The sequence below is a fragment of the Gorilla gorilla genome, chromosome 1 (genome assembly GCF_029281585.2).
Source record: "Gorilla gorilla gorilla isolate KB3781 chromosome 1, NHGRI_mGorGor1-v2.1_pri, whole genome shotgun sequence".
In the NCBI taxonomy this organism is placed as follows: domain Eukaryota; kingdom Metazoa; phylum Chordata; class Mammalia; order Primates; family Hominidae; genus Gorilla; species Gorilla gorilla.
The window spans coordinates 206,294,126-206,321,358 of record NC_073224.2 but is presented as its reverse complement, the minus strand read 5'-3'; the positions used below and the strand labels follow the sequence as shown (position 1 = coordinate 206,321,358).

Below are 27,233 nucleotides of genomic sequence, written 5' to 3'. Positions count from 1 at the left end.
GGTTGTCACCAGGGCTGGGCAGTAACAGGATACAGCTGAGGCCAGTCAGTACCAGGGAGATGCAACTGAGTATCAGGTTGACTGATGAGCATTTTGGAGGATACATTATTGGGGGGCAACAGAGAGGTCTAGAGATGGGGACTCACAAAAGGGTGCTGACAGTCCTTGCAGAAGGACTCAGAAATTCAAAGAGTGGAGTTAAGGAGGGAAGAACCAGAATAGAAGGGATCAGTGTTCATTCATCAGAGATGAATGGCTCAGGAGGAATTTTGCTGAGGGCCGTCCTTGTCACCTGGGTACCTTTTAGATTACCTACACAGGAGGCGGCCACTGCTTGAGGCTGTCACTCAGCTGCCAATCATCTGGTTGACTGATGGGATGGAACTCTGAGAGTCTCACTATTGCACAGGAGCATGTGAGAAGATCCTGCACCTTAAGTCGTTGCCCGCAGCTGAGAGTGGAGCAGCTCTGGATGCACCACTGCATTTAAACCCAAGTGGGACCGAGAACATGGCCACTCGTCACAGGGCACTCCTCAGTGGTTTCCTCATGTGCCCCGTGATGCATTGCCTTGACCTCCTTTATCAAATCTGTCTTCTCCATATGCCTAGTATCTCTGGCCAGAATAGAACTGGCCACCGGGTGACCCATATGTGAGTCATAGAGATCCAGGGACCTGTCATCATGTCTTTTGTTTCATCTATCCTTTTTATAAATTCAAAGTGGGTTAAATCTTACTAAAGTTCAGAAAAATTAAGTAACTTGGAATCAAAGTTCACACAGCTCATAAGAGGCAAAACTAGCTGTAGTCCCCAATAACCACTTTCCCCATCTTCATCCATCAATAACAGAACTCCAATTTTATCCAGAGCTTGAAGGCATCAGCTAAATTCTACATTTCCCAGCCTCCTTGTGTAAACACGAGTTAGATCATGTCTGCTGAAAACAATCCAATAGCCTCCTGTGTCACTTGGGGTAAAACCAAAATCCTTACAGGCCTTCAAGGCCCTGCACATGTGGCCCCAATAGTCCCCTCTGTGACCTCAGCTCCTGTCGTCTCTATGCTAGCTTTGCTCCAACGACACTGGCCTCTGGTCTTTGTGGCTCCCTGTCTTACTCTTTCAGGACTTAGCTCAATTTCTCCTTCAGTGACACTCTTTGAGCAGCTACTTAAAATTGCAATACTCCTCTCCCCAATGCCCCCAACACCCTCCTCTGCTATATTTCTCTCCACTGCAGTTAATACTCTCTCATCGACTCTATATTGACCTTATTTTTTTTCTGTCTTCCTCCACTAGAATATAGATTTCAGAAGGGCAGCTGTTCAGTTTTGTTCACGGCCATATTCCAGGGTCTGTCACATGGTGGGCACTTAATAAATATCTTCATTGGATTATTGTGGAACTTTTAAAAAGACTGTTTAAGAGAAGTTAACTCAGCTGAGGGAAATGCTTATTGGCCTTTCCTTCCTTGCATCTTTCCTCCTTCTCTCAGTCTGGAACTCAGACATGATGGCTGGAACCTCAGTTGCCATCTTGGATCGGAGATAACCTTGAAATGGGATCCATGGACTAGCATGGTAGAGTAGGGAGACAAAAGCAGCCAAGGTGGAGCTCCCTCATCAATCCTGGGCGCTGTCCTCCAGATTTCTTTTATAGGAAGTCTGATAAATGTCTACCTTGTTCAGGCAACTGTGTTTTTGGGTAACTGCTGCACCAGCATTGGTATGACTGGGTATGACTGGGTATGACAGCTGGGTATGACAGCTGGGTATGACTGGCCCAGAACTTTACAGATGTCAGAATGTCCTTTCTTTCCTTATTTGTGTGGCAAAATCCTACACTTTTAATGCCACCTTCTCTCTGGCAGAATTCTGTTTTTCTTTCCCTGGTTATAACACGTATCACACTATTTTGGTAACTTGCGTAAGGGTATTTCTTTCCAGTAGGTTCTGAACTCCTGGAGGAGAAGGTTCATCACCTGATCTTCTCATAACCCTGGCAACTAGCACAGAACTTGGCACCAAGGCTGGCCCTATTTGGCACATAATAGAGGCTTAATAAATGGCTGCTGAATTGTTTGGCTGAATACTTTGAGGCTTGGAAAATCAACAACCACATCAACGATTCCAACTATAGGCTCTATTCTATATTTACTCACACGTAAGAGAAAGATGAGCTCATCATCCCAAGCATTACCACATTAATAGTAATGACATGGATAATGACAGTGATGATAGCCCCTTACATAGGAATATCACTTCATAATTTTCAAGGCACTTTCCAAGCCGTTATCTCATTTGTGTCTCACAATACCCTCTGCAGAAGGCAGGGCCGGTTATGCTCATGTTCAGTTTATAGATGAGGAATATGGTGATCAGAGAGGCCAAATGAGTCTTCCAAGCCTTTCAGCTATTTAGAGGTAGAATTAAGACCAAAATCAGGTCTTTAGTCAGCCAAACCAAAGCTCAGCTGTGAATGATAACACTAAATGACTAAAACATCATGGTGATTATAATAAATAAAACCCAAGCCCTTCAAAATGGGAAAATGAGAAGAGCCAGCTTCTCTCTGGTCCTAATAGATGAGGCTTACTTCCAAACCTTATAACTGCAAAAATCTGAATATAACCCAAACATTCAACCAGTAAGGAACTGGTTACAAAGGGTGGATTAGGGCCATCTACTGAAACACTAGCAGCCTTTTAAAAGAATAGCACTATTCTTTGAATACTGATATGGGAAGGAGTCCAAGATCTATTCTTGGGCTCACATACAAAAAAATCAGATTACAGATGAGTACATATGGTGCAATCTCATTCATATAGAACAGGGATCAGCAAACTACAGCCCACAGGTTGGTGGCTGCCTGGTTTTGTAAATAAAGTTTTACTGGAACACAGCCATTTGTTTACATATTGTCTGTGGCTGCCTTTAGCATTACGAAGCAGAGCTGAGCAGTGGCAACAGAGACCATCTGGAGTAAAAATACTTACTCTCTGGCCCTTTCCAGAAAAAGTTTGCCAACTCCTGATACAGACTTTACATTACTTTATATTTATAGAAAGTATCCGAAATGAGATACCAAGCTGTTAATAATGGTATTGCACGGGATGATGGTATTTGGGGGCATGCTAAGTCTTTAAGAGTATATCTTACATGCTTATATATTGTTTGAATTTTTCCAACAAACATGCATTCCTTTAAAAGGAGGCAGAATGGAAGATAGTTCTAATTTGCATTTAAGAAGAATGACCCATAACAGCAGCAGGTGGTGGGAATAGGGGTGGTAGCAGGTGTGGCCGTAGCTTCCAGGCCCACAGTATTACTTCCAAGGGCTTGAAAGAGAAAATACACACTTTTTAGGACCTTCCATTAAAAATCGATTCACTTTGGTCTTTCTTGTGTTCTTTCAGATTCTCTAACACACACTTCAAACTCTTCCCTCTGAAACGCCCCTGGCCCCCACTCTGGCACAGAGGGCTTCTACTTATCCTTTAGGGCTCTGTCTAAATGGATCCTGCTCAGAGAGGCCTTCACAGCAACCCTTCTGATTTGTTTCTCAGAGGAGCCTGTTGTTTTCTTTCCTAACTTCTTATGCTTCTTACTTCTTGCTGTTTCCCTCACTCACCTGTAAGTTACATTAGGGTAGGGACGATGATTACTTTGCTCCCTGCTGTATTCTCAACACCCAGCACAGGGCATGGCATGAAGTAGGAGTCATCAAGCATTTGTTGAATGAATGAATATGTCTTGCATGTGCGTGGATGTTTCAGCACATTCCTGCCTAGGAAAAGGCTGCCACACATGCTGGTATATGAGAATAAAGGTCCTTCCACCCCACTGGTTCTGTTGATATCCGTGGCCTGGAGAAAGACATAAACCTCCCTGTGACTCCATTTTAGTAACTGTATCCAAAACACAGGATCCCTGCTGTTCTTTGTTTCCTTTTAGCAAAGGGTAAAGCCACCCAGGAGGATGAATTCAGAATAGAAGTGCCTCTGATCAATGGTCTAATAGAAATCCACAGATGACATGACTGCATTCAGAATCATCTCCTAGAAAGTCTGCCCAGAGATGACTAAGACACTGCAGTCACCCTTCAGAAGCAACTGAACAGAGACATCTAAAAACCCACCCCTCTTTGCCTTAGAACCAGGTGGGCTTCCAACATCTCATCTACAGAAGGGTCCGTCAGTCTAGTTGTCACGAGGATGTGAACTCCATGGAGGCAGAGACTTTGTTTGGTTTCCTGGTCTGTTCTCAGCCCCTGTAAGAAGGTCTGGCATATGGTAGCTGCTCAATTCATATTTACCGAATGAATAAATAAATAAAAATGCCTGATCTGCTCTTGCCCCTTCTGCAAAAGCCTAATCCCATGATGCTGCTCAGTGGATACTTGAATTAAGCCTGTTCCCTCAGATGATCCTTTGGGATCTGAAACTGGAATATAAACTGGGAAGTGATTCAAAGCCAAGAGTGATCTGGGCACGGTGGCTCATACCTGTATTCCCAGCACTTTGGGAGGCCAAGGTGGGTGGATCACTGGAGGTCAGGAGTTCAAAACCAGCTTGGCCAACATGGCGAAACCCCATCTCTACTAAAAATACAAAAACTAGCCGGGTGTGGTGATGCATGCCTGTAATCCCAGCTACTCAGGAGGCTAAGGCAAGCGAATCACTTGAACCTGGGAGGTGGAGGTTGCAGTGAGCTGAGATTGCGTCACTGCACTCCAGCCTGGGTGACAGAGTGACACTCTGTCTCAAAAAAAAAAAAAAAGAAAGAAAGAAAGAAAGAAAACAACAACAACAAACAAACAGAAAAAGTCAGGAGTGAGACAGCCACATTTATCCCAGGAGAATGGAAAAGCAAGAAAAATTGATCTGCAGGGAGGGGAGAATGTAGCAAGTGCTCAGAAGGAGGCAAGGAGGAGAGAGAACGATTCTGGAGTGTGGATGATGGTCTCAGTCTGTGCCTCTGCCATCCTGATTCCAGTCCTTTGGGAGTTTATGCTTTCTGCCCTTGGGCTCTTGTATTCTAAAAATATTTTGCTTTTTTGTGTCAGAGTTATTGTTATCTGTATTGTTAAAATATAGAAACCTTTTAGCTTAAGTTACTTAGGCTGTTAGTTGTTTTCTTATAATCATGTCTCCTTTTTGTGTCAGATTGTTTTGAGTGCGTTTCTGTTTCTTATGTTTTTATAATAAGTTACCCCTTTGTTTGCTTAAGTTGCTCTGAGTGGTTTTTTTATATTTCCTAAGATTCTACCAAACTGTTTCTGCTTCTCACTTGGGAAGCTGTGTGTGGAGAAAGGCTCCTGGTCTCTCTGCCTTGGGTCAGGGGAAGTGTTAATCTCAGAGAGTAATTTCCCCTGTGCTAAGCCCAACTGAGTCCAGCAACATCTCTCCATGTGGGGCTCTCGTAGGCCCCTTTCACCTCCCTAAGCAAGACCCCTGAAGCCACAGCTCCCAGGATACCCAGACTCTCAGTTTTAGCAGAGCCCTGGATCTCTCTAAAAGACATGGACACAGATGCTTCCTGGATGCAGAGGCCAATTCTGCTTTTCCTGAGGACCCAGCCCTGCCTCCCTGTGGAGGTCCTCAGTGGGCTGCCTCTCCATCTATGGTTCTCTCCAGACTTACAGGGTGTGGAATGTCTAAATTCTTTGCTATGGGCTGGCAAAGCATATGGGACACATACATCTATCACAAATATTCATGTTATAAATATCCCATACTTATTACATGTGCAAAACATTATGCTCACACTTTACATCTTCAGTAAACAGAAAAGAACATGTACTGTGTTCCCCTGGGTTAGCCCCATTCTCCCTTCCAAACAACGGCACAACAAATGCAATACCAGTGACATAGGAAAAAGCAGGTGGGATGAAAGTGGGTGGATCAAAGTACATGTCAAGTACTTATTGGCACTGGGCACTCTGCTGGATGCTGTGCCTATGTGCTAACCCTCACAACAACTCCTTCGTTTAGTGTCACTGTCCCTTTTTCATGGATGAGGAAGCAATGCTCAGAGGAGTTAGGCAACTTGTTTCAGGGCATACAGTTATGAAGTGATGGAGCCTACCCTATAAAGAAAGATAGTGTACATGGGAAAATATCCTCAAAGCCATGGGACCTGATACCAAAGTAGACCCATTCCAGGAATCCAGGGATCCTGGCATAGGCAGAAGCAGACCAGAGGGTAAGGTAGGGGTCCCTAGGTTCCACCAAATGGGCTACTAGACCAGAGGCCAGGGAGATAGTAGAGGGTGACTAATATTAGGAGGTGTGTAGTCTGGGAATGAAGGAAGGAAGGAAGGAACGAATGAAATAATGAAGGATGCTTGAGGCTTCCAACAGGCACCCCCTACCCCTCAAACACACATAGTTGTCTTTATCTTGGTACTTGCACTACAGATCCTAATAGGGTGATGGGGGATACGTCTGTAGGATGTGCTTCTCTTCTCCCCTCTCTCCAGTAATTGGCTGCTTGGCTGGCTCCGATGGCAGCTGGGGAGGTCTTATTCCGTGCGTTATGGTTTAGACCTAAAGACCCCTCTAGATACCACCTTGGGTCAATAGGCAAAAGTGGAAAGAACTTCACTGGGAAAGAGGTTTTGAAAGTATGGCTCTCGGACCATGAATTTCCTTGGAGAAGACCTGGGGGAGAGATGGCCACAGGCAGGTAGCCATGAACAAGGTGACTGGAGAGGAAGCTGAGGGGGTTTCTACCCAATAGCTTACTGTATCCAGGGAAGCTGAAATGAAATCATCTTATAAAAAATGAGGCTGACGGGGTGACATTTGGGGTGAATTTTGGAATCTCTGCCAAGAAGAACTCAGTTGGGTCAAGTCAGAGGCAGCTCTGGTGGTTGCTAAGGCTTGGCTGGGGGAAAGGACATCACTCGTAGTGACTCTAAGTATCATGTTTGTGCAGCTTTGTCTGGGTGTCCTCAGCCGTGTGGGTGTGGGTTCAACAAAGGGTACAGTTTTGCAAGATGTATGTACTTGGAGGACTAGCAGGCAGGACAATTGAGGGTACTGATGAGAATATGAAGGAAGAGATGAATAATAAGAAATGGTGATGATATGGCAGTGGGGATGGTGGTGGTGGGAGCAATGGAGGTCCCAGACTGGGTCTAAGTTGTGGCTTCTGTTTGTTAGAATTCCAAAGTGTCTGACTGTGCTGATATCAGTGTGTGGAAGAGGGTTTGGGTCCAGGAGGTTTACCAAATGGCAGGTGCCTGGAGGAAGAAAGGATGGCAGAATACCCATTCCCTAGGCCAGCCCCGTGAGGCAAGAAGACTACAAGTAAAACATTCTCCATTTTGCACACCAGTCTTCTAGAACTGTACCCGACAAACAGGAGATAATCAAGAACTATGAGGAGTTCAATGAGTTGATGGATATAGAGCACTTAGGATGGTGCTGGCAGTGGGAAAACACTAAGTTTGCCATTGTTCTAATTAGTGTTATGTGTGAGCTCATGTGAGATATTCCCAGGGGTGGCCAGAAATATTTAATTAGGGGACACTTTAAAAGGTATCTGAGGTCTTATGTTATGCAAGTGGGGAACATGAGCCAGAAAATTTTTAATTTTAACTGGTAATGTGACCCCATTTGTATGCTCAGGCTGATGAGGCCTGGGTGAACCTGGGTTATAGTAACAATAACAAAATCTATCATTCCCAGAGCATCTGTAGAATGTTTAGTACATATGGAGCATTATACATATATATATATATATAAAATATGCATGTATAAAATATCTTTTAATCTTAACCTCCTGCAACATAATTATTACTAGCAACAATTTGTAGATGATGTTCCAAGAGATAATACTTGCCAAGCTCACAAATCAAGCAAGGAAGGGAGCTGAGATTTAGATCATGGGATTTGGGATAATTAGGGAAGACTAAAAGGTCAAAAAGAGATAATAGCGTACAAGACAGTGGAGTGCTCGAGAGCCTGGAACTCCTCTTACTACTACTACTAATACTTGAACATTATAGAATGCACGATATGTGCCAGGCACTGTACCAAGGACTTTCATGTGTGGACTCACTGATCTTTACTTTTCTATGAAGCAGGAGTTTTCCTACCATCGTTTTATAAAGGAAGAAATGGAGGCTTCAAGAGGTTCAATGCTTTATCCAAGGTCACGCAAATGTTAAGTCATAAACGTGAACTCTCAATCCAATTAATTTGACAGTCAACGCTCTTAACTGGGCAGGGATAGCCTGTTTTTGTAAGTGAATTTTTCTTCAAATGCAGCCACGCCCATTTCTTTATGTTTTGTCTGTGGCTGCTTTAGCACTACAGTAGTAGGGCTGAGTAGTTGTGATAGGTAAACCTACAATATTTACTATTTTTAGGGGAAAAATTGTTGACTCTTGCTCTCTACCACAACACTACTGAACTTGCCTTAATTAGCACAGCTGGAAGGATGAGCAAATGTGATCAGGAGGTATCAGAAAGTGACCAGTCTATGACGAGGTGTCAGAGTGTGGCCAAGGAGTGTCCTTGGGACAGAGGTCTAAGCACCATGACCCTAGGATTAGATGGGCTGTCCATAGGGATGTTGAAGTTACCCAGGATGGTGAGAAGCTCTGAGTGGAGAGGAAGATTGTGCCTCATATCAGAATCCTCTTTAGTGAAGTGGAGTGAAGGAAGATACCAGCTGATAGCTATGAGGTTGAAATAGAGTTAGGAATGACCCTCATAGAAAAAGAGAAGAGGAGTAGTGGTTGGAAATAGATGAGGTGCAAAAAGAATGCTGGTTCCCTTTTTTCCCACCCCTGGAGAATATAGGGGTGAAAGACTAAGCCCAGATGGGGGCCACAGGAAAGGCAGGTTTCTGCAGGCGGCAGCAGTGCTAGGGTTGGTGTGGGCTTGCTGTGGTCCAGCCCAGGGCTCTCCTCACTATGCTACACTACTTGCCCTCTGCCTTGTTAGCTGGACCTGTCCTTAGTACTCTCTGGCACCAGGGCCCTTACCTGTATAGTCAATGACGAAGCCAGCATTGCTCACAGATGCATCGCTGCGGAAGGCGAGGAAGAGGCTGTTGCTGCTGCTTTCAATGCGGCCTGGGAGCTGGGAGCCATAGAAGCTTCCTATGAGAGGGCTGAGAGAGTCCCGTCCGTCGTAGATATGGAGGAAGTCATAGCCAGGCTCCAAGTTAAAGCTGGGGAACAAAAACATCCCACCCCCACCCCACTAAGGTCAAATAAAGGCTTTTGCCGGGGTCTTAGGCTCAACCAAAGCATAGGGCCTCCCAGGGAGCAAGCCCACCATCCCACTGGTACCCAACCCCTGAAGACTGGCTGGTGGGAAGGGAGAAGATGAGGCCCTGATGACCTCAGTCAGGTGAGAAGATGGAAGAGGCAGGCTCAGGGGCAGAGGAGTCAGATTCCAGTCAGTGTCTAAAAATCTGGAGTTGAAAACCTAATGTCCTCCTTATACAGAAGGGAAAATGAGTTGCCAACTCTGGACACCAAGCTGTCAGCCAAAGTAGGTCCAAAACCCAACTCTCTTACCTGACACTAATGTCCTTATACTGTGCTGTTCTGAACCTCATTTTCTAAGAGAGAATGAGCCAACTATGGTGCCATTCTCAGGGAGGAAGGGACCTGTTACCATGAAGGACCCTAGCTTTGTGCCTTCATCCCAAGCCAGTGCTCCAGCTCTCCTCAGGGTCTGCTATTGCCCCACTCCTAGCACCCACAAATGTCCTAACCCTTAGCTATTCTGACCCTGGTATGAGAGAAAAATCCATTTTAAAAACTTAGTTGAACAAATTGAATATTAGAGTTCATGAATGTAATTTATCCCACTGGAATGGCTCGAGTGAAAATGATGGAAAATGCTTATTATGAAAAAATTATGCGGCCGGGCGCGGTGGCTCACGCCTGTAATCCCAGCACTTTGGGAGGCCGAGGCGGGTGGATCACAAGGTCAGGAGATCGAGACCATCCTGGCTAACACGGTGAAACCCCGTCTCTACTAAAAATACTAAAAATTAGCCGGGCGTGGTGGCGGGCGCCTGTAGTCCCAGCTACTCAGGAGGCTGAGGCAGGAGAATGGCGTGAACCCAGGAGGCGGAGCTTGCAGTGAGCCGAGATCGCGCCACTGCACTCCAGCCTGGGCGACAGAGCGAGACTCCGTCTCAAAAAAAAAAAAAAAAAATTATGCATGGAGTTCAAAAGTTTTTTGCACCAAAATAAAGTCACACTAACTTGTTATAACATGTCTGCACAGGATCTAATGTGAGGCATTAAGAAGGACAAGATATCAGCTTGAAAAAAGCCTCTATCAGAGCAACATGAATTCTGCTAAAATTGAAGCAAGGAAAAACATTAAATTTATGGTGAAGCTTGGGTAGAAGAACGGTGACATCACTGATACTTTACAAAAAGTTTATGGGGACAATGACCCAAAGAAATCAGCAGTTTACAAATGGATAACTTGTTTCACGAAGGGAGGGGATGATAATGAAGATGAAGCCTGCCAAGGCGGACCTCCACATCAGTTGGAGAGGAAAAAAATTAATCTTGTTTGTGTCCTAATTGAATAGGACCAATGATTAATAGCATTAACAAGAGCCAACACCATAGACATCTCGACTGGTTCAGATTACACAATTTTGACTAAAAAATTAAGGTTGATCAAACTTTCTACTTGATGGGTGTCAAAACCATTGTGCCTAGATCAGCTGCAGACAAAAGCAGAGCTTTTGGCCGGGTGTGGTGGCTCATGCCTGTAATCCCAGCACTTTGGGAGGCTGAGGTGGGTGGATCACAAGGTCCGGAGATCGAGACCATCCTGACTAACACGGTGAAACCCTGTCTCTACTAAAAATACAAAAAATTAGCAGGGCGTGGTAGTGGGCGCCTGTAGTCCCAACTACTCAGGAAGCTGAGGCAGGAGAATGGCGTGAACCCGGGAGGTGGAGTTTGCAGTCAGCAGAGATTGTGCCACTGTACTCCAGTCTGGGTGACAGAGTGAGACTCTGTCTCAAAAAAAAAAAAAAAAAAAAAAAAAAAAAAAAAGCAGAGCTTTCAGAGGAAATTTAAAAAAATGTGGGATCAAGATCCTGAAACATTTCTCCCAAGAACAGGAGATGGAACATGGATTTACCAGTACAATCCAGAAGACAAAGCACAATCAAAGCAATGGCTACCAGGGAATGGAAGTGTACAGTCAAAGCAAAAGTGGAGCAAAGGTCAAGGTAATGGGTTTTTTTCTTTTTTATGGATGCTCCAGACATTTTGTGGTTGATTTTCTGAAGGGCCAAAGAATGATAACATCTGCTTCTTAGGAGTTTGTTTTGAGAAAGTTAGCTAAAGCTTTAGCAGTAAAGTGCCTGGAAAGCTTCAAGAGAGACTCCTTCTGCCTGACAACAATGCTCCTGATCATTTCTCTCATCAAACAAGGGTAATTTTTCAAGAGTTTCAATGGGAAATCATTAGGCATCCACTTTACAGTCCTGATTTGGCTCCTTCTTATTGCTTTTTGTTTTCTAATCTTAAAAAAATCTTTAAAGGGCACCCATTTTTTCTTCAGTTAATAAAGTAAAAAAGACTACACTGACATGGTTAAATTACCAGGACCCTCTGTTCTTTAGGGATGGACGAAATGACTGGAATAGTTGGTTACAAAAGTGTCTTGAACTTGATGGAGTTTATGTTGAGTAATAAAGTTTATATTTTTTATTTTCATCTTAAATTCAATTTTTCCATAAACTTTTTGAAGTCCCCCCTGTATGCCTGTGCTCTGGTGCAGCAATTCCACTCTTAAGTATATATCTAACAAAGGCAATTGATACCAATCAAGTGTGCAAAGATGAAAACAATAGAAAAGTAAATGAGCTTGCAGAGAATAGATTTCAGATGCAAATTTGCTCATGCCCAGCCATGGTCTGGGATACTCAGATACAGCAAGTCCTCAGCATTGTCCACAGGCTCTCAGAAACCATGACTTTAAGTGAAATGACATATAACAAAACCAATTGTTTGTTTCTCATCAACATACAGGCTGGGCACAGTGGCTCATGTCTGTAATCTCAGCACTTTGGGAGGCCAAGGTGGGCAGGTCACTTGAGGCCAGGAGTTTGAGACCAGCCTGGCCAAAATGGCGAAACCCTGTCTCTACTAAAAATACAAAAATTAGCTGGGTGTGGTGGCATGCACCTGTAATCCCAGCTACTCGGGAGGCTGAGGCATGAGAATTGCTTAAACTCTGGAGGGAGAGGTTGCACTGAGCCAAGATTGTGCCACTGTACTCCAGCCTGGGTGACAGAATGAAACTTTGTCTCAGAAACAAAACAAAACAAAAACAATATAATGAAATGACATTGAAGGAAACATTTGAAGACCTGCTATACTTTGTTTTACTTAAAGTCAACAGTTTCCAAGAACCTGTTGATGATACTGAGGACTTACTGTACTCTATTTGAGATTGAGAGTAAAATGACTGTTCTACCTTTTGGTTAAGATATATAGCAGGGGGAGGAGGCCATGCATCTCTAGGACAAAGGAGATAAGGCTGGCTAAGAGACAGGATGGGGGACTGGGAGGCACGGGGCACAGAGCCAGATGTGCACTGGCCTCCTTCCCACCTGGCACCTTGTCACACTGGTGTCAGTTGCGGGGTCAACACACCATGGCTGGGTGACACGGTCTTCTTGCCCCTGTAATTCAGCTTCTTGACATCTGCTCTTTTGAAAGTCACCGGCGAAGGGTTTCGGAGGGAGTGAGTCTTGGTCACAAATGATGGCATCACCACTTCCTAACTAACTGCCTTCTTTCTGTCTCTCCCTTCCATCATCAAATTTTGAGCACCCTCGACATTCCAGGCACTGTGCAAGGTGCCAAGGACATGGGGACATGTAAGACACCACTTCTGCCTTCAAAAATTGATGGTGCTGTAGGAAGTGACAGATATATCAACAACAAAATAATGTATAAAGTCAGCCCGAGGCAGAGCAGAAACACAAAGCAAGGTTCCTTGGGGAGGATGAAAAATCAAACATTTATGGAGGAAATCAAGCCTGAACTGAGTCTTGGGAGATGAGAAGACCCTTACAGATAGGACAAGGAGGGAACAGGAAGTTGCTGTGAAGGCAGAAACAGAGGCAAAGTCATAAGGGCATGAAAGAATCCGTGAGGCCCTGAAACTGCAAGGAGTTCCATCTGGCTGGAGCTTAGGGCTTAGGATGGGGTGGGCTTAGGATGGGGTGGGGGGCTGACTGGAGAGGTAGGCAAGCACCAGATTGTTCGGAATGAAACTCCAAAGTTTGGGCCTTTATTATAAGCAATAGAGGGCCATGACAGGATTTAAAAATAAAGGATCTATTTGTTTGTTTCTTTGTTTTTGAATTGAGGTATGATTTACACCGTGTGAAATGATCAGCCCTAAGGTGTGCCACTCTATCAGTTTTGACACATGCATATCAAGACCCAGAACTGTCCCACCACCCCAGAGAGTTCCAAATGCCCCTTCCCATTCAACCTTCCCTACCCTCAGATGCCAACACTGATTAGAATTCTTCACCAGGGATTAGTTTTGCTGATCCTACAATTTTATAGGAGTTGAATCATACATTATGTACTTTTTTATGTCTGTCTTCTTTCACTCAGCATAATATTTTTGGGACTCATCCACGTTGTTGCATGTATCAGTAGTTCATTCTTTTTTATTGCTGAGCACTGTCATTAGAGGATGTTAAAATGGAAAGTAGGGTGGTTATTTCAGCATTTTTGAGTGACACGATCACTCTGACAGCTAGCTAAGGGAGAGATCCGCATGGGAGGCAAGATGGGGCAGAGGAACCAGCTAGGAGATGAGGGCAGTAATTTAGATGGGAAATGATAGGACTTAAACCAGGACAGGAGCTAGGAGGATGGAGAAGAGGAAATACATGAGGAGAGTGAAGGCGATAGAGGCTGCATGCCTTGGTTGCTGCTAGTGGAAGAAGCCGTGAGTGCAGGTGTCAATGCCAGCCCCAAGGCTCAGAACAGAGCTCTTCTAGGGGAGAAAAAATATGCTTGATTTTGTACATGCTCATTTGCAGTGTCTGCAGGCCCCAGACAGAGATGTCCAACATCTGGATAGTGATGCTGACGCTCAGAATAAAGCCAGGGTGGGCAGCAGAATGGAGTCTTCCACTTATAAGAGGAGAGTGGAGACAGGAATGACTGAACTTGTCCAGCAAAGGGGAGTAGGGGAAGAAGAGGAGGTTTTGACAAAGCCCGGCAAAAGAAGATGGTTTAACAAGAGGTCCACGTGAAGTCACAGAAGAGCTTGGAGAACTGGGAAGAGTAACTTCACACAAACCAAGGGAAAAAGCAGCCTAAGGATGGAAAGGGTGATCAAGAGGTGGAGTGGATAAAACACAGAAAGGCCCATTTTGTTTGGAACCAGGAGTTCGTGGGTGGCTTTTATCAGAGGAGTTTCCAGTAGAACCATGGAGGCAGAAACCAGGTTCCAGGGGGTTGAGAGTGAACGGGAGGTGAGGAAGTAGAGAAAGGCAGAGGCAGTTCTTTTGAAGAGCTTTTCTGTAGCAGGAATGGAAAAGCAAGTGCAGGAGCTAGATGGGGGGGTGCCTGGGACCCAAGCCCACCCATTTATACCTCTGGAGTGGGGTGGAAGGGGCCGGGGAAGCAGACTGGGAGTGCAGAGGGCAGGGCAAGGGCATCCAACAAAGGCCTCCTTTCCAGGTCCCAGTATCTTCAGAGGTAGAGAGGAAATAATAATTGCTTCCTCACAAATTACTACAAGGATTAGATGTGATGATATGCATGAGACCACTGAGCACAGTGCTTGGCACGTAGATGTTCAATAAATGCTAGTTTCTCTCTCTCGGCTTCTTCACCTCCCTGGAGCTGAGAACTCTGCTACAGACCTGTGAATACTCACCTGGAGACCCAGGTCCCAGAGCCCCTAGCCACTCTGAACCCTTCGTCTCCCACCCGGGGGAAAGGTACATACATGTTAAATACCAGGGCGATGACGTAGTCTGGCGAGACGGTCACTTTCCAGTCACACTCCTTGCCTGGCGGGTAGGGTTCTGGGTAATTTGGTGACAGGATGACTCCAGATGGTCCTGTCAGGTCTCCCCCGCAGGGAGCTGAGGAGAGAAGAAGACGAGGGTGAGGCTGCCTCTTCACCCTGGGCTCATTTTCATGGGCGTTGCTAATGCACTATCGAGAGAGGAGGGGCTGAGGCTGACAGGCTGAAGTTGAACCTGGCTTAGGGACTCAGGAGAAGGTGAAATGATGGACTTCTACTTTGGAGGGTGGGAATATTTCAGAGATAGCGGTGGTGGTTGCGCAACATTTCGAAAGTACCAGATGCCACTGAACTGTTCATTGAAAAATGGGTAATTTTATGTTAGGTGCATTTCACCTCAATAAATTATTATTATTATTATTATTTTTTGAGACGGAGTCTCGCTCTGTCCCCCAGCCCCAGGCTGGATTGCAGTAGCGCGATCTCGGCTCACTGCAAGCTCCGCCTCCCGGGTTCACACCATTCTCCTGCCTCAGCCTCCCAAGTAGCTGGGACTACAGGCGCCCGCCACCACGCCCAGCTAATTTTTTTTTTGTATTTTTAGTAGATACAGGGTTTCACTGTATTAGCCAGGATGGTCTTGATCTCCTGACCTTGTGATCCACCCATCTCAGCCTCCCAAAGTCACAGGATTTCAGGCGTGAGCCACGGCGCCCGGCCTAATAAATTATTTTTTTAAAATACCTGACCCTGCTACTTCCTAGCTGTGTGAACTCAGGGAACTCATCTAGCCTCTCTAGCCCTCGACGTCTTTCCCGTATCATAAAAAGAGACAATATCTTCTCTGTGGGGTGGTTGTAAAGATTATTGGAGATGTCTGCTGAAGTATTTGGTAGAGAGTGAACGGTTGATAGACGGAGCCGGCACTGTCTGTACACCTATGAAGAACGTGGCCTTCCTTCACTGCCTCACATTGGCTTCCAGGCGAGCTTTGTGGGTACTGACTGTGAGTTCCCGTGCACTCAATGTCAGGAGGAGTGGGAAACAGGCTCACATTCGCCTGCCAAGCGCAGCTGGTCTCCTACGCTGCCAGTGCTCCTGGCATCTGCTCGCGGCTGCAGATACTTTCCAACTTTCCAAAAGGCCTTGTCCAAGAGTATGTGTGTACCTCAGTTGTATGGAGCTATTATTAATCCCCAATCAGTCTACGTGGTCGCCTTCCCCTGAGATGACAGGTCTCTCAAGCAGGTGGGGAGGGAGAAAGTGGCCAGGTGACACAGCAACCTATTTACCTAGGGACCTTCTGGGGCAGCTTCCCCAGAGCCTGGATCAGGTCTCTTCCTCCATGGCTGGGGCTGCTGTACCGTGGCATGAGGACTGGATAGAGTACAAGCTGGGAAGCGTGTGGGGTCATTAGCAGGATGGCCAAGATTATAGATATGGTTTGGTCTGGAAACCACAGGGCACCATCAGAGGTTGTCAACACTGAGCCCACAGGAACACAGAGAGCCATTTAAGGGCTGGCTAGAAAATCCAAGATGAGTCTTTGTGGGGGGAGCAAAAGGGTATACCTGACTCCAAAGTTAGGAGCAGCCATTGGCTTGTCATAGAGCTGAGCACTGGTACTTTAGCTGTGTCATGGAGCCACCTCTGGCTGTGGCTTTTACTCAGGGTGAGGCTTAAAGGGCTGGGTCAATCCCTAACAGGGTCTCAAACAAATGGTAGGTCTTCAGGTCAGGCCATAAGAGCCCTAATGTGGCTGAACATAAAATCTGAGTGGTCATGAGTAGTCTGCTTTTTGTTCCATGGGAAAATATATCCCAAGAACCATCCTGAGTATCAGAAACACTCAAATAGGCATCTATTATGTATTAGACTTAACAAATCACATTTTAGATACACTATCTCATTTATGTCTCATTAACAACTCAATGAGCAATGGATTATTCTTCCTGATTTATAAAGGAGGAAAGTGAGTCTCAGAAAGCCTAAGTAACTTGCCCAGAGTCACTCTGAGACTCAAACTCACATGGGACTGGCTCCAAAGTCTGTTGTTTTCCCCCTTTCTACTTCCATACAGTCGGTAGCAGTAGCCAGAGTAGAGGAGGCGTGCTTCTCCTTGCTGGCCAGCAGGGAGAGCACAGTTGTTGCAGGAGCTTCTGAGCGAGGATGGTGCCTTAAGTTGGGTCTGCTTATGTCTCACTTGTGTCTCCACCACTGAATCCTTCAGGAGCAGAGGGCTAGATAAGTGGGGCCAAGCAGAGGCCAGTACAATCAGGCTAGACCCTTGAGCTTAACAAAGCAAGACTGTAATGTCCAGCCCATGGAGCGTGGCCTTGCCCAGGCCAGCCTAGAAACAGAGTCTGATGTGGCCAGTGAGAGTGGAAAGCCAGTGTCATATCAGAAGTCCCAACTCTGGGGAAATCTTCCCAAGGGGGCACAACGAGGCCTCCATTCTGGTTCCCAGCCTCCACGTCCCTTTGCCAGCTCAGGGGCTTCTTCCCTTAAGTTTGCCACAGATGGGGTGAGTCTCTGTGTTTCTGAAACTGCCCCTGTTACTTTCCCACCAACCCCCAAAGTACTATCACTGTCTCTGGGTTCTAGGCTGCTGTCTGGGCACAGATCTCTTCTAGATGGTTCCATGGCATCGGGCATGTGCTTCCCACTCAGAACCCCAGCATGGGCTTCCCTGGCTGCTGCCAGTTGTGCCCCAAGGCCTTGCTTGGATCCCTGGGCTGCCTTGCCAACAGGAAGGCTCCTACTGCTCAGGGTTAGTCGAGGGGTCCTATTGAGCTTACTAAACCACGGTTGCCCAGATGGGAGTGGGTGCAAGCTGCAGATCCTTCTAGACAGCCAAGAAGTGGGCAGGTTGGACTGAGGGTGAGAGTTGTGGAAAGGGCATTGATTTGGAAGTCATACAATCCTGAGCTCAAATTCTGACAATGCCACTCACTGGCTGTGTGAGTTTGGGCCAGCTGTCCACCCCTCTGAGCCTCTATTTCCTCATCTCGAAAGTAAAAGAATAATGATGATAATGGCTTCTAACATACGCAGTGCTAACTATGAGCCAGGCACAGTTCTTATTGCTTTATAGTATTTTCTTTTTTAATCCTCAAAACAATGCTAGATGGTAAGTACTACCATTTTCACTATTTTACTGGCGAGGAAATTAAGGCACAGGGAAGTTGGGCAATTTGTCTAAGGCCACACAGCTTGCTGTGGTGAAGGCAGACCTGAGCCAGGGAGTGGAATCCCGAGCTCTAACCTCACCACAGAGTGATTTCAGCTGCAATAATGTAGCTAAAATGTTTAGCCCGGTGCCTATCACGGGGACAGCATCCAATGAGTATTTGTTTTCTTCCTTCCTCCCTGTAATGAAGGGTTATCAGGGCCAGCTAGACCCGCTCATGGCAGAACGCCCAGGGAGCTGGAAATCAGAAGCATGTCACTGGGATTTCCAGTTCATTTGAGAGAAGAGGCAAAGGCATTTATTCTGTTGCCTGAGGAACATTTCCCAAAGCCGAGTGTAGAAGAACGGGTGATGAAAACTGAATTAACCTCTCCACCCTACCCACTGCACATTTATTGCTCTCCTCAGCTTAGCACAATCCTCCTCCACTTGGGACAATCTCTTCTCAGGACCTGCTTTTCTGTAAAATAAGTCTAAGGAATCACAGCCTTGTAGAAGGCTGAATTTGGAAGGAGCCTCAGAGGTTCCCAGATTCTCTCCTGGGCCTCAACAGAATTCCCTTGAGCAGATGGAATTCTGGCTTAGGGAAGGGAAGTGAGTCTGAAGACTTGAAAGAAGGAATCGAAGAAGGGAAGGATGAAAAGAAGGAAGGAAGGAAGATAGAAAGGAAGGAAATTAGTATTTCTTGAGATTGGGGTTAGGTGTGTCCTCACCCCACAATGCCATAAGGGAAGTGTATTTACCCTCACAGATAAGGAAACTCAGGCTCAGAGAGTTGAAGTAATTTCCCAAGGTCACCAAAGTAGTAAATGGCAGAGCTAGAAACTAAATCTGGATGTGTCTACTTCAGTATCCCATACTGTTCCCTACACAGCAGAATACGTAGTCAAGAACTCAGCTGGATCTGAAACCCAGGTCTCAACCTCCTGCCCCACATACCTATGCGGCTCCTAATTCCCACTGAGGAGCAGGATTTAGTGTGTCAACTTCAGGGCCAGGCCTCAGAGCCATGACTGTCATAGGCCAGTCCTCAGAGGCCTGGGCAGCGTACTGCCTCCCATTAAGCCTGCGTGAGAGAGGTGCAGGCCAGGGCAGACGCTTCTGCAGGAGCTGTCTCAGGAAGCCCCTTACACCCATCTCCAGCAGGGGAGGCAGTGTGGGAGGTAGGAAAATGAGAGGCTTTGCATTCAGACTGGTGTGGGTGTAAGTCTTGGCTCTTCCATATCCTAGCTCTGTGATTTGGGACAAGATATCCAAATTTGTCTAAGTTTCAGTTTCAAGTGTAAATGAGGAAATGGTGCTAATTTCAGAGAGCTGTTGGGAAAGTTAAATGAGGTTATCTAAGTAAATGTCCAGTATGGGGCAAGTACACAGTAAGGACTCAGTGACCACGGGTTCTCTTCTCTTCTAACAGCCAGCATTGACAGGGGAGATAAACACTCATTATTTCACCTGAGCAAAATAGCCATGTGGAAGCGGGCACCTGGAGTGTTTGTCTCTATCTATTTACCTTTCTTTCCCATCCCAGCCTCCCTTCAAGTTCCCTCCTCCTCTCAGTCTCAAGTAGTTAGAGGCAGGATTTTTCAGGCCCCACCCTTTTTAAGTGATGGGACCTTAGACAAGTCTCAGGTCCTTCATGTCTTCATCTCTCATACAGGAAGGTTTTAAGACTGAGGACAGATCTAAAGAAACAAAACCTGTAATCCCAGCATTTTGGGAGGTTAAGGCATGAGGATCACTTGAGCCCAGGAGTTCCAGACCAGCCTGAGCAACATAGTGAGACTCCATCTCAACAACAAAAAAAATACAAAAATTTGCTGGGTGTGGTGGCACAGGCCTGCAAGCCCAGCTACTTGGGAGGCTGAGGTAGGAGTATCACTTGAGCTCAGGAGGTCAAGGCTGCAGTGAGTTGTGATGGTGCCACTGCACTCCAGTCTGGGCGACAGAGTGAGACCCTATCTCTAAAACCTAAAAGAACCAAAACCCAGGTAACCAATAATTTCCTTGAGAACAGCAAAAGCAAGATTCTTTTCTTTACATTCTGAGGCTGTGGGTGTCCTTCTATTGCTTCAGGTAATAGAAGGGTCATTTCGGAACCTGTTAGCCTTTACTACCCAAGACGACCCACTGTCCTCCTTCTGACCTGTACAGCCTGGGCCAGAGAGAAAGGGACAGACCTGTCTGACTTGGAAATCTCTGGGACAATTTTAGCAAGTGAGGAATTTGTAGTGCTCTGTGTATAGAGTGTGAACGTGAGTGAGTGCGTGTGGGGACACATGCATGCAAAGCAGGGTAAACAATGGGTTTTCTGCAACTTTTGTCTGTTTCAGTTCTCTTGGCCCCAGGCCCAAGATGCAGCTGCTGTGCATGGAAGGTTCTGGAGCACACAACTGTGAGCCCCAAGAGCAGAGTGCACCGTGCAGCTGCTTTGTACCGATGCATGTTGGCGGGCTGGGCTGCCAGAAGAACCTGTTCTCGATCTTCACACAGCTGATCTCTGCACTTCCCTGCAGCGTGTAGCCAGGGTCACACTGGAACACTGTGGAGTCGCCGGCTTCCCAACTGTCACCACTCCGACTCCCATTCTGCGGGATCCCAGGGTCATTGCAGGACGTTGCTGTGGACACTGGGGCAAGGAAATAGAAGAGAGGGTAAGGTTGCCTGGGTGTCTGCCACTCAGGAGGCTCCCAGCTCATCACCCTCACTGACTGCCATCATCTGTGCATTGCCACAACCACCAGAACCTCCCCATCATCATCATCAGCTGTAGCCACAGTGCCACTATTCTCACTCCCATTACTATCACTGCCTCCACCACCAATTGTGATCACTCTTGTCACTCTCACTGATATCACCACTACCATTCTTCCAGTACCTTCACCAGTACTGTCATCTGCCTGTCATGAGATGCTATGAGTTAAGCATGATTATACTGTTATAATTATAGAACTGAATTCAGCTTAAGAATACAAGCATTGTTACATAAACAAAGCATTGCAATTTTGTATAATGTAACTAACATGATCAGAAGGAGGAAGTGACAAGATAATTAAGTCTAAACTCCATGTTGCCAGGTATGGTGGCTCACGCCTGTAATTCCAGCACTTTGGGAGGTCAAGGCAGGAAGGTCACTTGAGGTCAGGAGCTCGAGACCAGCCTGAGCAACACAGCAAGACCCTGACTCTACAAAAAAATAAAAAAGATTAGCTGGGTGTGGTGGTAGTTGCCTGTTATTCTAGCTACTCTGGAGGCTGAGGTGGGAGGATCCTTTAAGCCCAGGAGGTTAAGGCTGCAGTGAGCCATGATCGTGTCACTGCACTCGAGTGTGGGTGACAGAGTAAGAGCTCATCTCTAAAACAAACAAACAAATAAACTCCATGTATTCAATTGGAAGGGTTTGCAAAGGACTTTGCGAGTTGGCCTGCCTAAATGCTAAGCAGTGGTTGTGAGGTTACCGGGAGTTACTGAAGTTAGGTCAAGATCATGCTCTCTCTTGCAGTGGCAGACAACCAAGGATCCATTAGACTGAAACCATATTTGAAGAAAAGTCAGATATTTGTAGCAAGTGGGCAGAGAGGAATTCAAAAATAGCTGAGATATATTAAAAATTCAAAATACTCAGGAATTTGCGAGATCTTCGTGTCTATTACCTAACCTAGTTTAACATAGAGCAGGTGTTTTATAAGTGAATACTGAATGAATGCTAGATGGAAGGAATACATAAATAGGAGAATGAGTGGGTGAATAAATGAACAAATGTGGCATGAGAAAACACACCGGAGGAATGGGTGCAAGAGTTAGTCCAGAGAAAGGAATCTCAAGAGCTGGAACAACCCTGGCTGCCTCCACAGCCCAGAGCTGACAGCGGGGCCCGGTCCCAGTCCCCAGCTATGTCATCCCTCATAGCCTGTGCTCAGGGCACTCTAGGGCAAGGAGGTTCTTGAAACCACAGGATAAATAATAGTGATTTGATTGGAATATCAGTTTTCTCAACAATTTAAGGAAAAACTACTTTTATACTAAAACAAAAGAATTTATTCTGGATTACAAGGTAAAATTCATATTAGTTTTTAAGCAAAAATGTGAAGCCTTAAAGATATTTTGTGCTTGCTACAGCCACCAGACATCCTGAGGATGCACACCCATTCTCTTCTGCTATCAGGAGGACATCAGCGGAAAAGTTTGAGAAGCGGCAGCCTAGGGCAACTGTATACGCTGATGTCACTAAGTATAACCTCTAGGATTGTATATGAGTCTTGAGTTACACAATCTGATACCTTCTACTCAATAACACCTAAGGAAGCATACAGCAAACTATGGCCCACAGCCATATCTGGGCCTATGCCTATTTTTGTAAATAAAGTTTTACTGGAACACAGGCACACTCATTTGTTTACATATCAACATTTGACAGCTACTGAACTTATTTATAAAGTCAAATATGCATCAATCTTTTTCCTTCCCAGTTAAAATCAGACTTAGCTTTCATCTCTAGCTTTATAGCGCACTGTACACATGTAAATGTTCCCCTAGAAGAAAAATAGCTCATTGTTCTGGCCATACTTGGAAGGATTATTTATATGGGAGGCAATAGAGTACAATGATTAACAGCTTAGGTTTAAGACTCAGACACATGGCTTTTGCTATTAGCTAGAGGACCTTGTATGAGAAGCCTCAGAGCCCACATCTGCAACATGGAGTAATAATGGTGCCCATACTGTAAGGGTTTTGTGAAAATTATAAGAGCTGATGTAGTGGAGAGCTTAGTGTGGCAGCCACTCAATAGATGGCTGTGATTATGCTTCCCGCTCACCTTTTTTTTTGTTCTCACTTTCTCTCTTTAATGCTCCTGAATTGGAGCTGCTTGGCAAAGCACCCGGGGAAAGGCTGGATCCACGTGGTACAGACAGGATGTTAGATGTTACACAGTCATGTTTACTTAATAAAGCCAAGCCTGCACTAATCGTCCCTGGCATTTCTGTACAATCCCCTGTCAAATACACACTATAAAGTTAACATGGGGTGAGCCGTTCTCTCTTCCCTAGAGTAGTCCTGGTATTTGCTAACTGATGACAGCAACAGGGAAGGTGACCTTTCCCAAACCTTGGTTATGCCCATAACACTGGGCCAGGCTGTCATGACCTTTCTGGAGCCCAGGCTAGGTAGCTTTGACCATGCTACTCTGCCTAAGCAATGCTAAGGGCAGCTTGCCCAAGGAAACCCTTCTGTTAGAGAAAACCATCCATTCATGTGTTCATATCTTCATGTGCCCATTTGCTCACTAAGCAGTGAGTGAGCACCTGCTGCATACATACACTATGAGAGAGTCGGGAGGCATGGCATGACCCTGTCTTCTAAGAGCTTTTAGTGGGATGTCAAGTAGGTGCCCAGCTTCAAGACGAGACAGAATGCCTGGTATTGACAATGTGCTGAATAAATAGAAGTAAAGTGCCGGGGTGCCGTGGGCTATAGCAGTTTTACTCTGAATGGGGAGATTAGGAGGCAGTGGCATCTGAGATGAACCTTGAAGGATGAATAGGACTTCCGTGAGCTGGGCAATGCATGAGAAAGCAGCCTGCATACAGCATAGGAGAGCACCCAGGGACTCTGTCCCGCGTGGCTACACTGAGTACGCAGTCGAGGTCAGATAATGCAAATCTGTGGGTGAATTTGTCAGCATAATTATGGGCTTTTTTTTTTTCTTTTAAGCCGTACCCATCAGCTTGGGTGCAGTTGGAGAAAATATGTCTGGCTTTAATTATTCATAATACTCCTTTCCCCAGAGAGTGGATCGAGCCGTCTCTTTAGCATTCTACCCTCCTTACTGCTGGGAGATCCTTCCATTGCTTATTCCAGCAATTTCCCAAGTTTGTTCCACGAAATGTTAGTCTCTTGAGATGGCCTTGAAAAAAGTCATCCATGATGGAATATGTTTGGAAATTGTGACCCACCAGACATCTTTTGAATTTAAGTGCATTAGCATAGCAAACGTTCTCAGAGGCCCCATATTGCAGATCATTTCCTTAGGTCTGCATCAGCCTGAGCACCTCCCCAGCATCACTTGATCATGCAAACTTCTTTTTTCTTGCAATATCAATTAGTATTCCATGGAACTCTTAGGAATAGATGGAAAATGCTAGACTGGAAGCATGCATGAGTGTTAAATGGACAAATTAATAAGTATAAAGCAATGTGATCCTGGAGACTCTCATCTGCTCCCCACGCTGCTAAATGCTCATTTCCACAGAGATGACAGACGTAGCAGAAAAGAGCTAGAAGCAGGATTTGCAACTCTGTAACAATCTCAGTGGTGCCAGGGATATACCCCAACCACCCTTAGCTGATACACCAACTGGGAAAGAGCTCGGGGGCAAAGCCACGGCACAGGTGCCACAAGAAATTGCTCTGGAATCACCATGGAAACTCCCCCCTCCCTCCCACCACACACACAGTGGAGTAAGGAGATGGTAATGAAGACAGCTGCTGTATAATAAACACGAGCAGAAACCGAGGCAGAGTCACTTGTTCAGGGAGAGGAATGATGGAAGAGGCACTTCAGAGGAGATGAGATGATGCATTCCAGGGAGAGGCAGGACCAATCATATAAATTATCTCATACTGGGATTTGGATGTTTGAGCATTGGCCATTTTGGGTAGCTCTTTGTCATGCTCCTCCATAATTGGCTATTGCAGTGCCTAATTAATTAAATTTAGATGACTCATGTTGACTTCCAGTCTTTGCTGAGATCTGCACTCAGCTAAGAACCTGAGCGTGCAGCATGTCCCATCAGCTTATTCATAACCATGCCCCAAGGCACCGTCTACTTGTACCTCCCACATCCCTCCTTGCTCCCTGTGCTTCAGCCACATGGGGTAGCCCTCCACTTCCGAAGCCCACATTCCTGCATCTACACTTGTTCATGTGTCCTTTGCACCTAGGATGCCCTTTTCTCTCTTTTCCATCTAATAGGGGTGCACAAGTCCTCCAAAGTCCATTTCAGTGGCACCTTTCCTTGTCATAGATGACTACTTGCCCCTTGAAACACTTTCTTTTCTTGAGTAACTTCTACTTGTCCGTTGGGTCTGAGCTTGGACATCATCTTTTCTGGAACATCTTCCTTGATGCTCCAAGGTGACCATTATGGCCTGTATGTCTCCATCCAGATGCTTACCTATTTGTATGTGTCTATTAACCCACCTGTCTTCCCTACCAGAGTGAGCTCAGCACAGACATTTGAACAGGTGCTAACCATGTACCAGGCACATAGCAGATGTTCAATAACTATCTTTACATGGACTGAGGGATGAAGGAAAGTGAGGGCCAGAGGAAGGTGGGTGCCATGTGTCAGGACATGTGGAGTGGGGCTGGCAGAGGGCACGCACAGACCTGAGAATTGAATGGCAAAGCCCTGCTTGCTGGTGAAGAAGTCAGTGCTGAACTGCAGGACGACCGAGTTGAAGGTGCTATGCAGGTCCTTGGGCAGGGCCGGGCCACTCAGCTCCTTCAGCAGAACCCCGCTCTCCACAGGCCCATCCCAGATGCGCAGCACGTCGTGAACCTCCTCTGTGTCAAACACCAGGAAGTGTAGCCTGCACGGAGAGAAGAGGCAGTGGTCATCTGGACTCAGCCCTTCTTTCCAGGGGCTTCTGGTCAGAAGGTCCTAAACCTACGAAGACTGGCCCTAAACCTACAAAGCCCTAAACCTCCGGAGCCCAGCAGGAGGGGAGAGAAGGCAGCGTCTGGCAGCATCCTCATTTCACCAGGCCAGCTCCTCCCACTGGGGCCTCCAGCAATAGGGACAAGGGTGCGAGGTGTAGCTTTTGTGCATGCTTTTCTTATTATGAGCTCCATGTTGCCATTGTCAGACTGCATCCCTCTCCTCAACCTTACATAGCCCGCAGACCTCTCCCTGAGCCCATATTGTTACCATTCTAGGTTGGAAGGGGAATACTGAGAAGGCAGGATCTGGCTTGGACAAAGGATATAGGTAAAAAAAAATAATAATAATTGGGGCTAGAGGGCAGGGGGAACTGTGGAGTCTCTGAGAAGCTGGCCCAGCCATGGTGCAGGTAGGGGTGACCTCATACCTTGGTTTCCCAGAGCAGAATTCTGGGGATATTAGCTATATGTAGGCCTGGCTTAGATAATCTCTGCAGACCTCAGGAGGCCAGGTGGGAGTCTCCCTGTGTGGGGGTCTGCAGGACAGAGATAGAGCTCTCAGAGCAAGGGAGCTCAAGTAGTAACCTGAATTTTTCTGGAACCAAAGATTCCAACAGCCAAAGATACCTTGGCTACAAGCCTGTGTGACTCTCTCTGTTAATTAATTTTTTTTATTATTGTGGAATAATTTTAGACTTACAGAAAAGTTGCAAAGATAATACAGTGTTCCCATAGACCCTTCACCATTTCTTCTATTGCTAACATCTTACATTTCCACAGTGCATTTGTCACGCCTAAGAAAGCAATGTTGGCATACTTACTATGAACTACACTCCAGACTTTATTTGAATTTCACCAGTTTCTCCACTGATGTCTTTTTTTGTGTTCCAGGATCCAATCCATTTATCACTATCTCTTTTTAAAAATATCTTTTTAAATTTTAAAAATAAGACATACTCAAGGCAGAGAAAAGGCAAACAATATACAGATGTACTGAATTTTAAAAAAGTCTCTCTTTCACACAGCCAACCTGTTCTCCAGAGCTATTCAATTAATAGTAGGTTTGGTACATATGCTTCCAGAGTTTTTTTCAATGAGCACGCAAATATATTGTTCCCTCAAAATGAGACATATTTTATGTAGTTTTCTATAACTTTCTTTCTTCATTTAATACTATATCATGGACAAAAACATCACCCTCATTTTTCTGCAGAAATGGACATTGTTATATAACACAATTTCACATGAAATTGCAAGGAACATTTGCATCTTTATGTAGCTTTGTGCATTTCTACTAATATTTCAGTTGACTTGCCAAAGTAATTCTAGGGGGAGAAGGGCATCTATTTAAAAATTTTAGGCCAGGAGCGGTGG

General features: G+C 45.7%; 1 protein-coding gene across 2 annotated transcripts in view; it reads right to left on the bottom strand.

The window, feature by feature from the left end:
- The window catches only part of CSMD2 (CUB and Sushi multiple domains 2), a 647,961-nt gene that overhangs the window by 123,198 nt on the left and 497,530 nt on the right, over positions 1 to 27,233 (bottom strand). For both annotated transcript variants that reach the window (XM_055391224.2, XM_063700513.1), the window contains 4 exons: positions 25,587 to 25,789; positions 20,634 to 20,825; positions 14,989 to 15,127; positions 8,997 to 9,184 (listed from right to left, as the gene is read on the bottom strand). In XM_055391224.2, the coding sequence (XP_055247199.1) occupies positions 8,997 to 9,184; positions 14,989 to 15,127; positions 20,634 to 20,825; positions 25,587 to 25,789 (722 nt within the window). The remainder of the gene's footprint in view (positions 1 to 8,996; positions 9,185 to 14,988; positions 15,128 to 20,633; positions 20,826 to 25,586; positions 25,790 to 27,233) is intronic.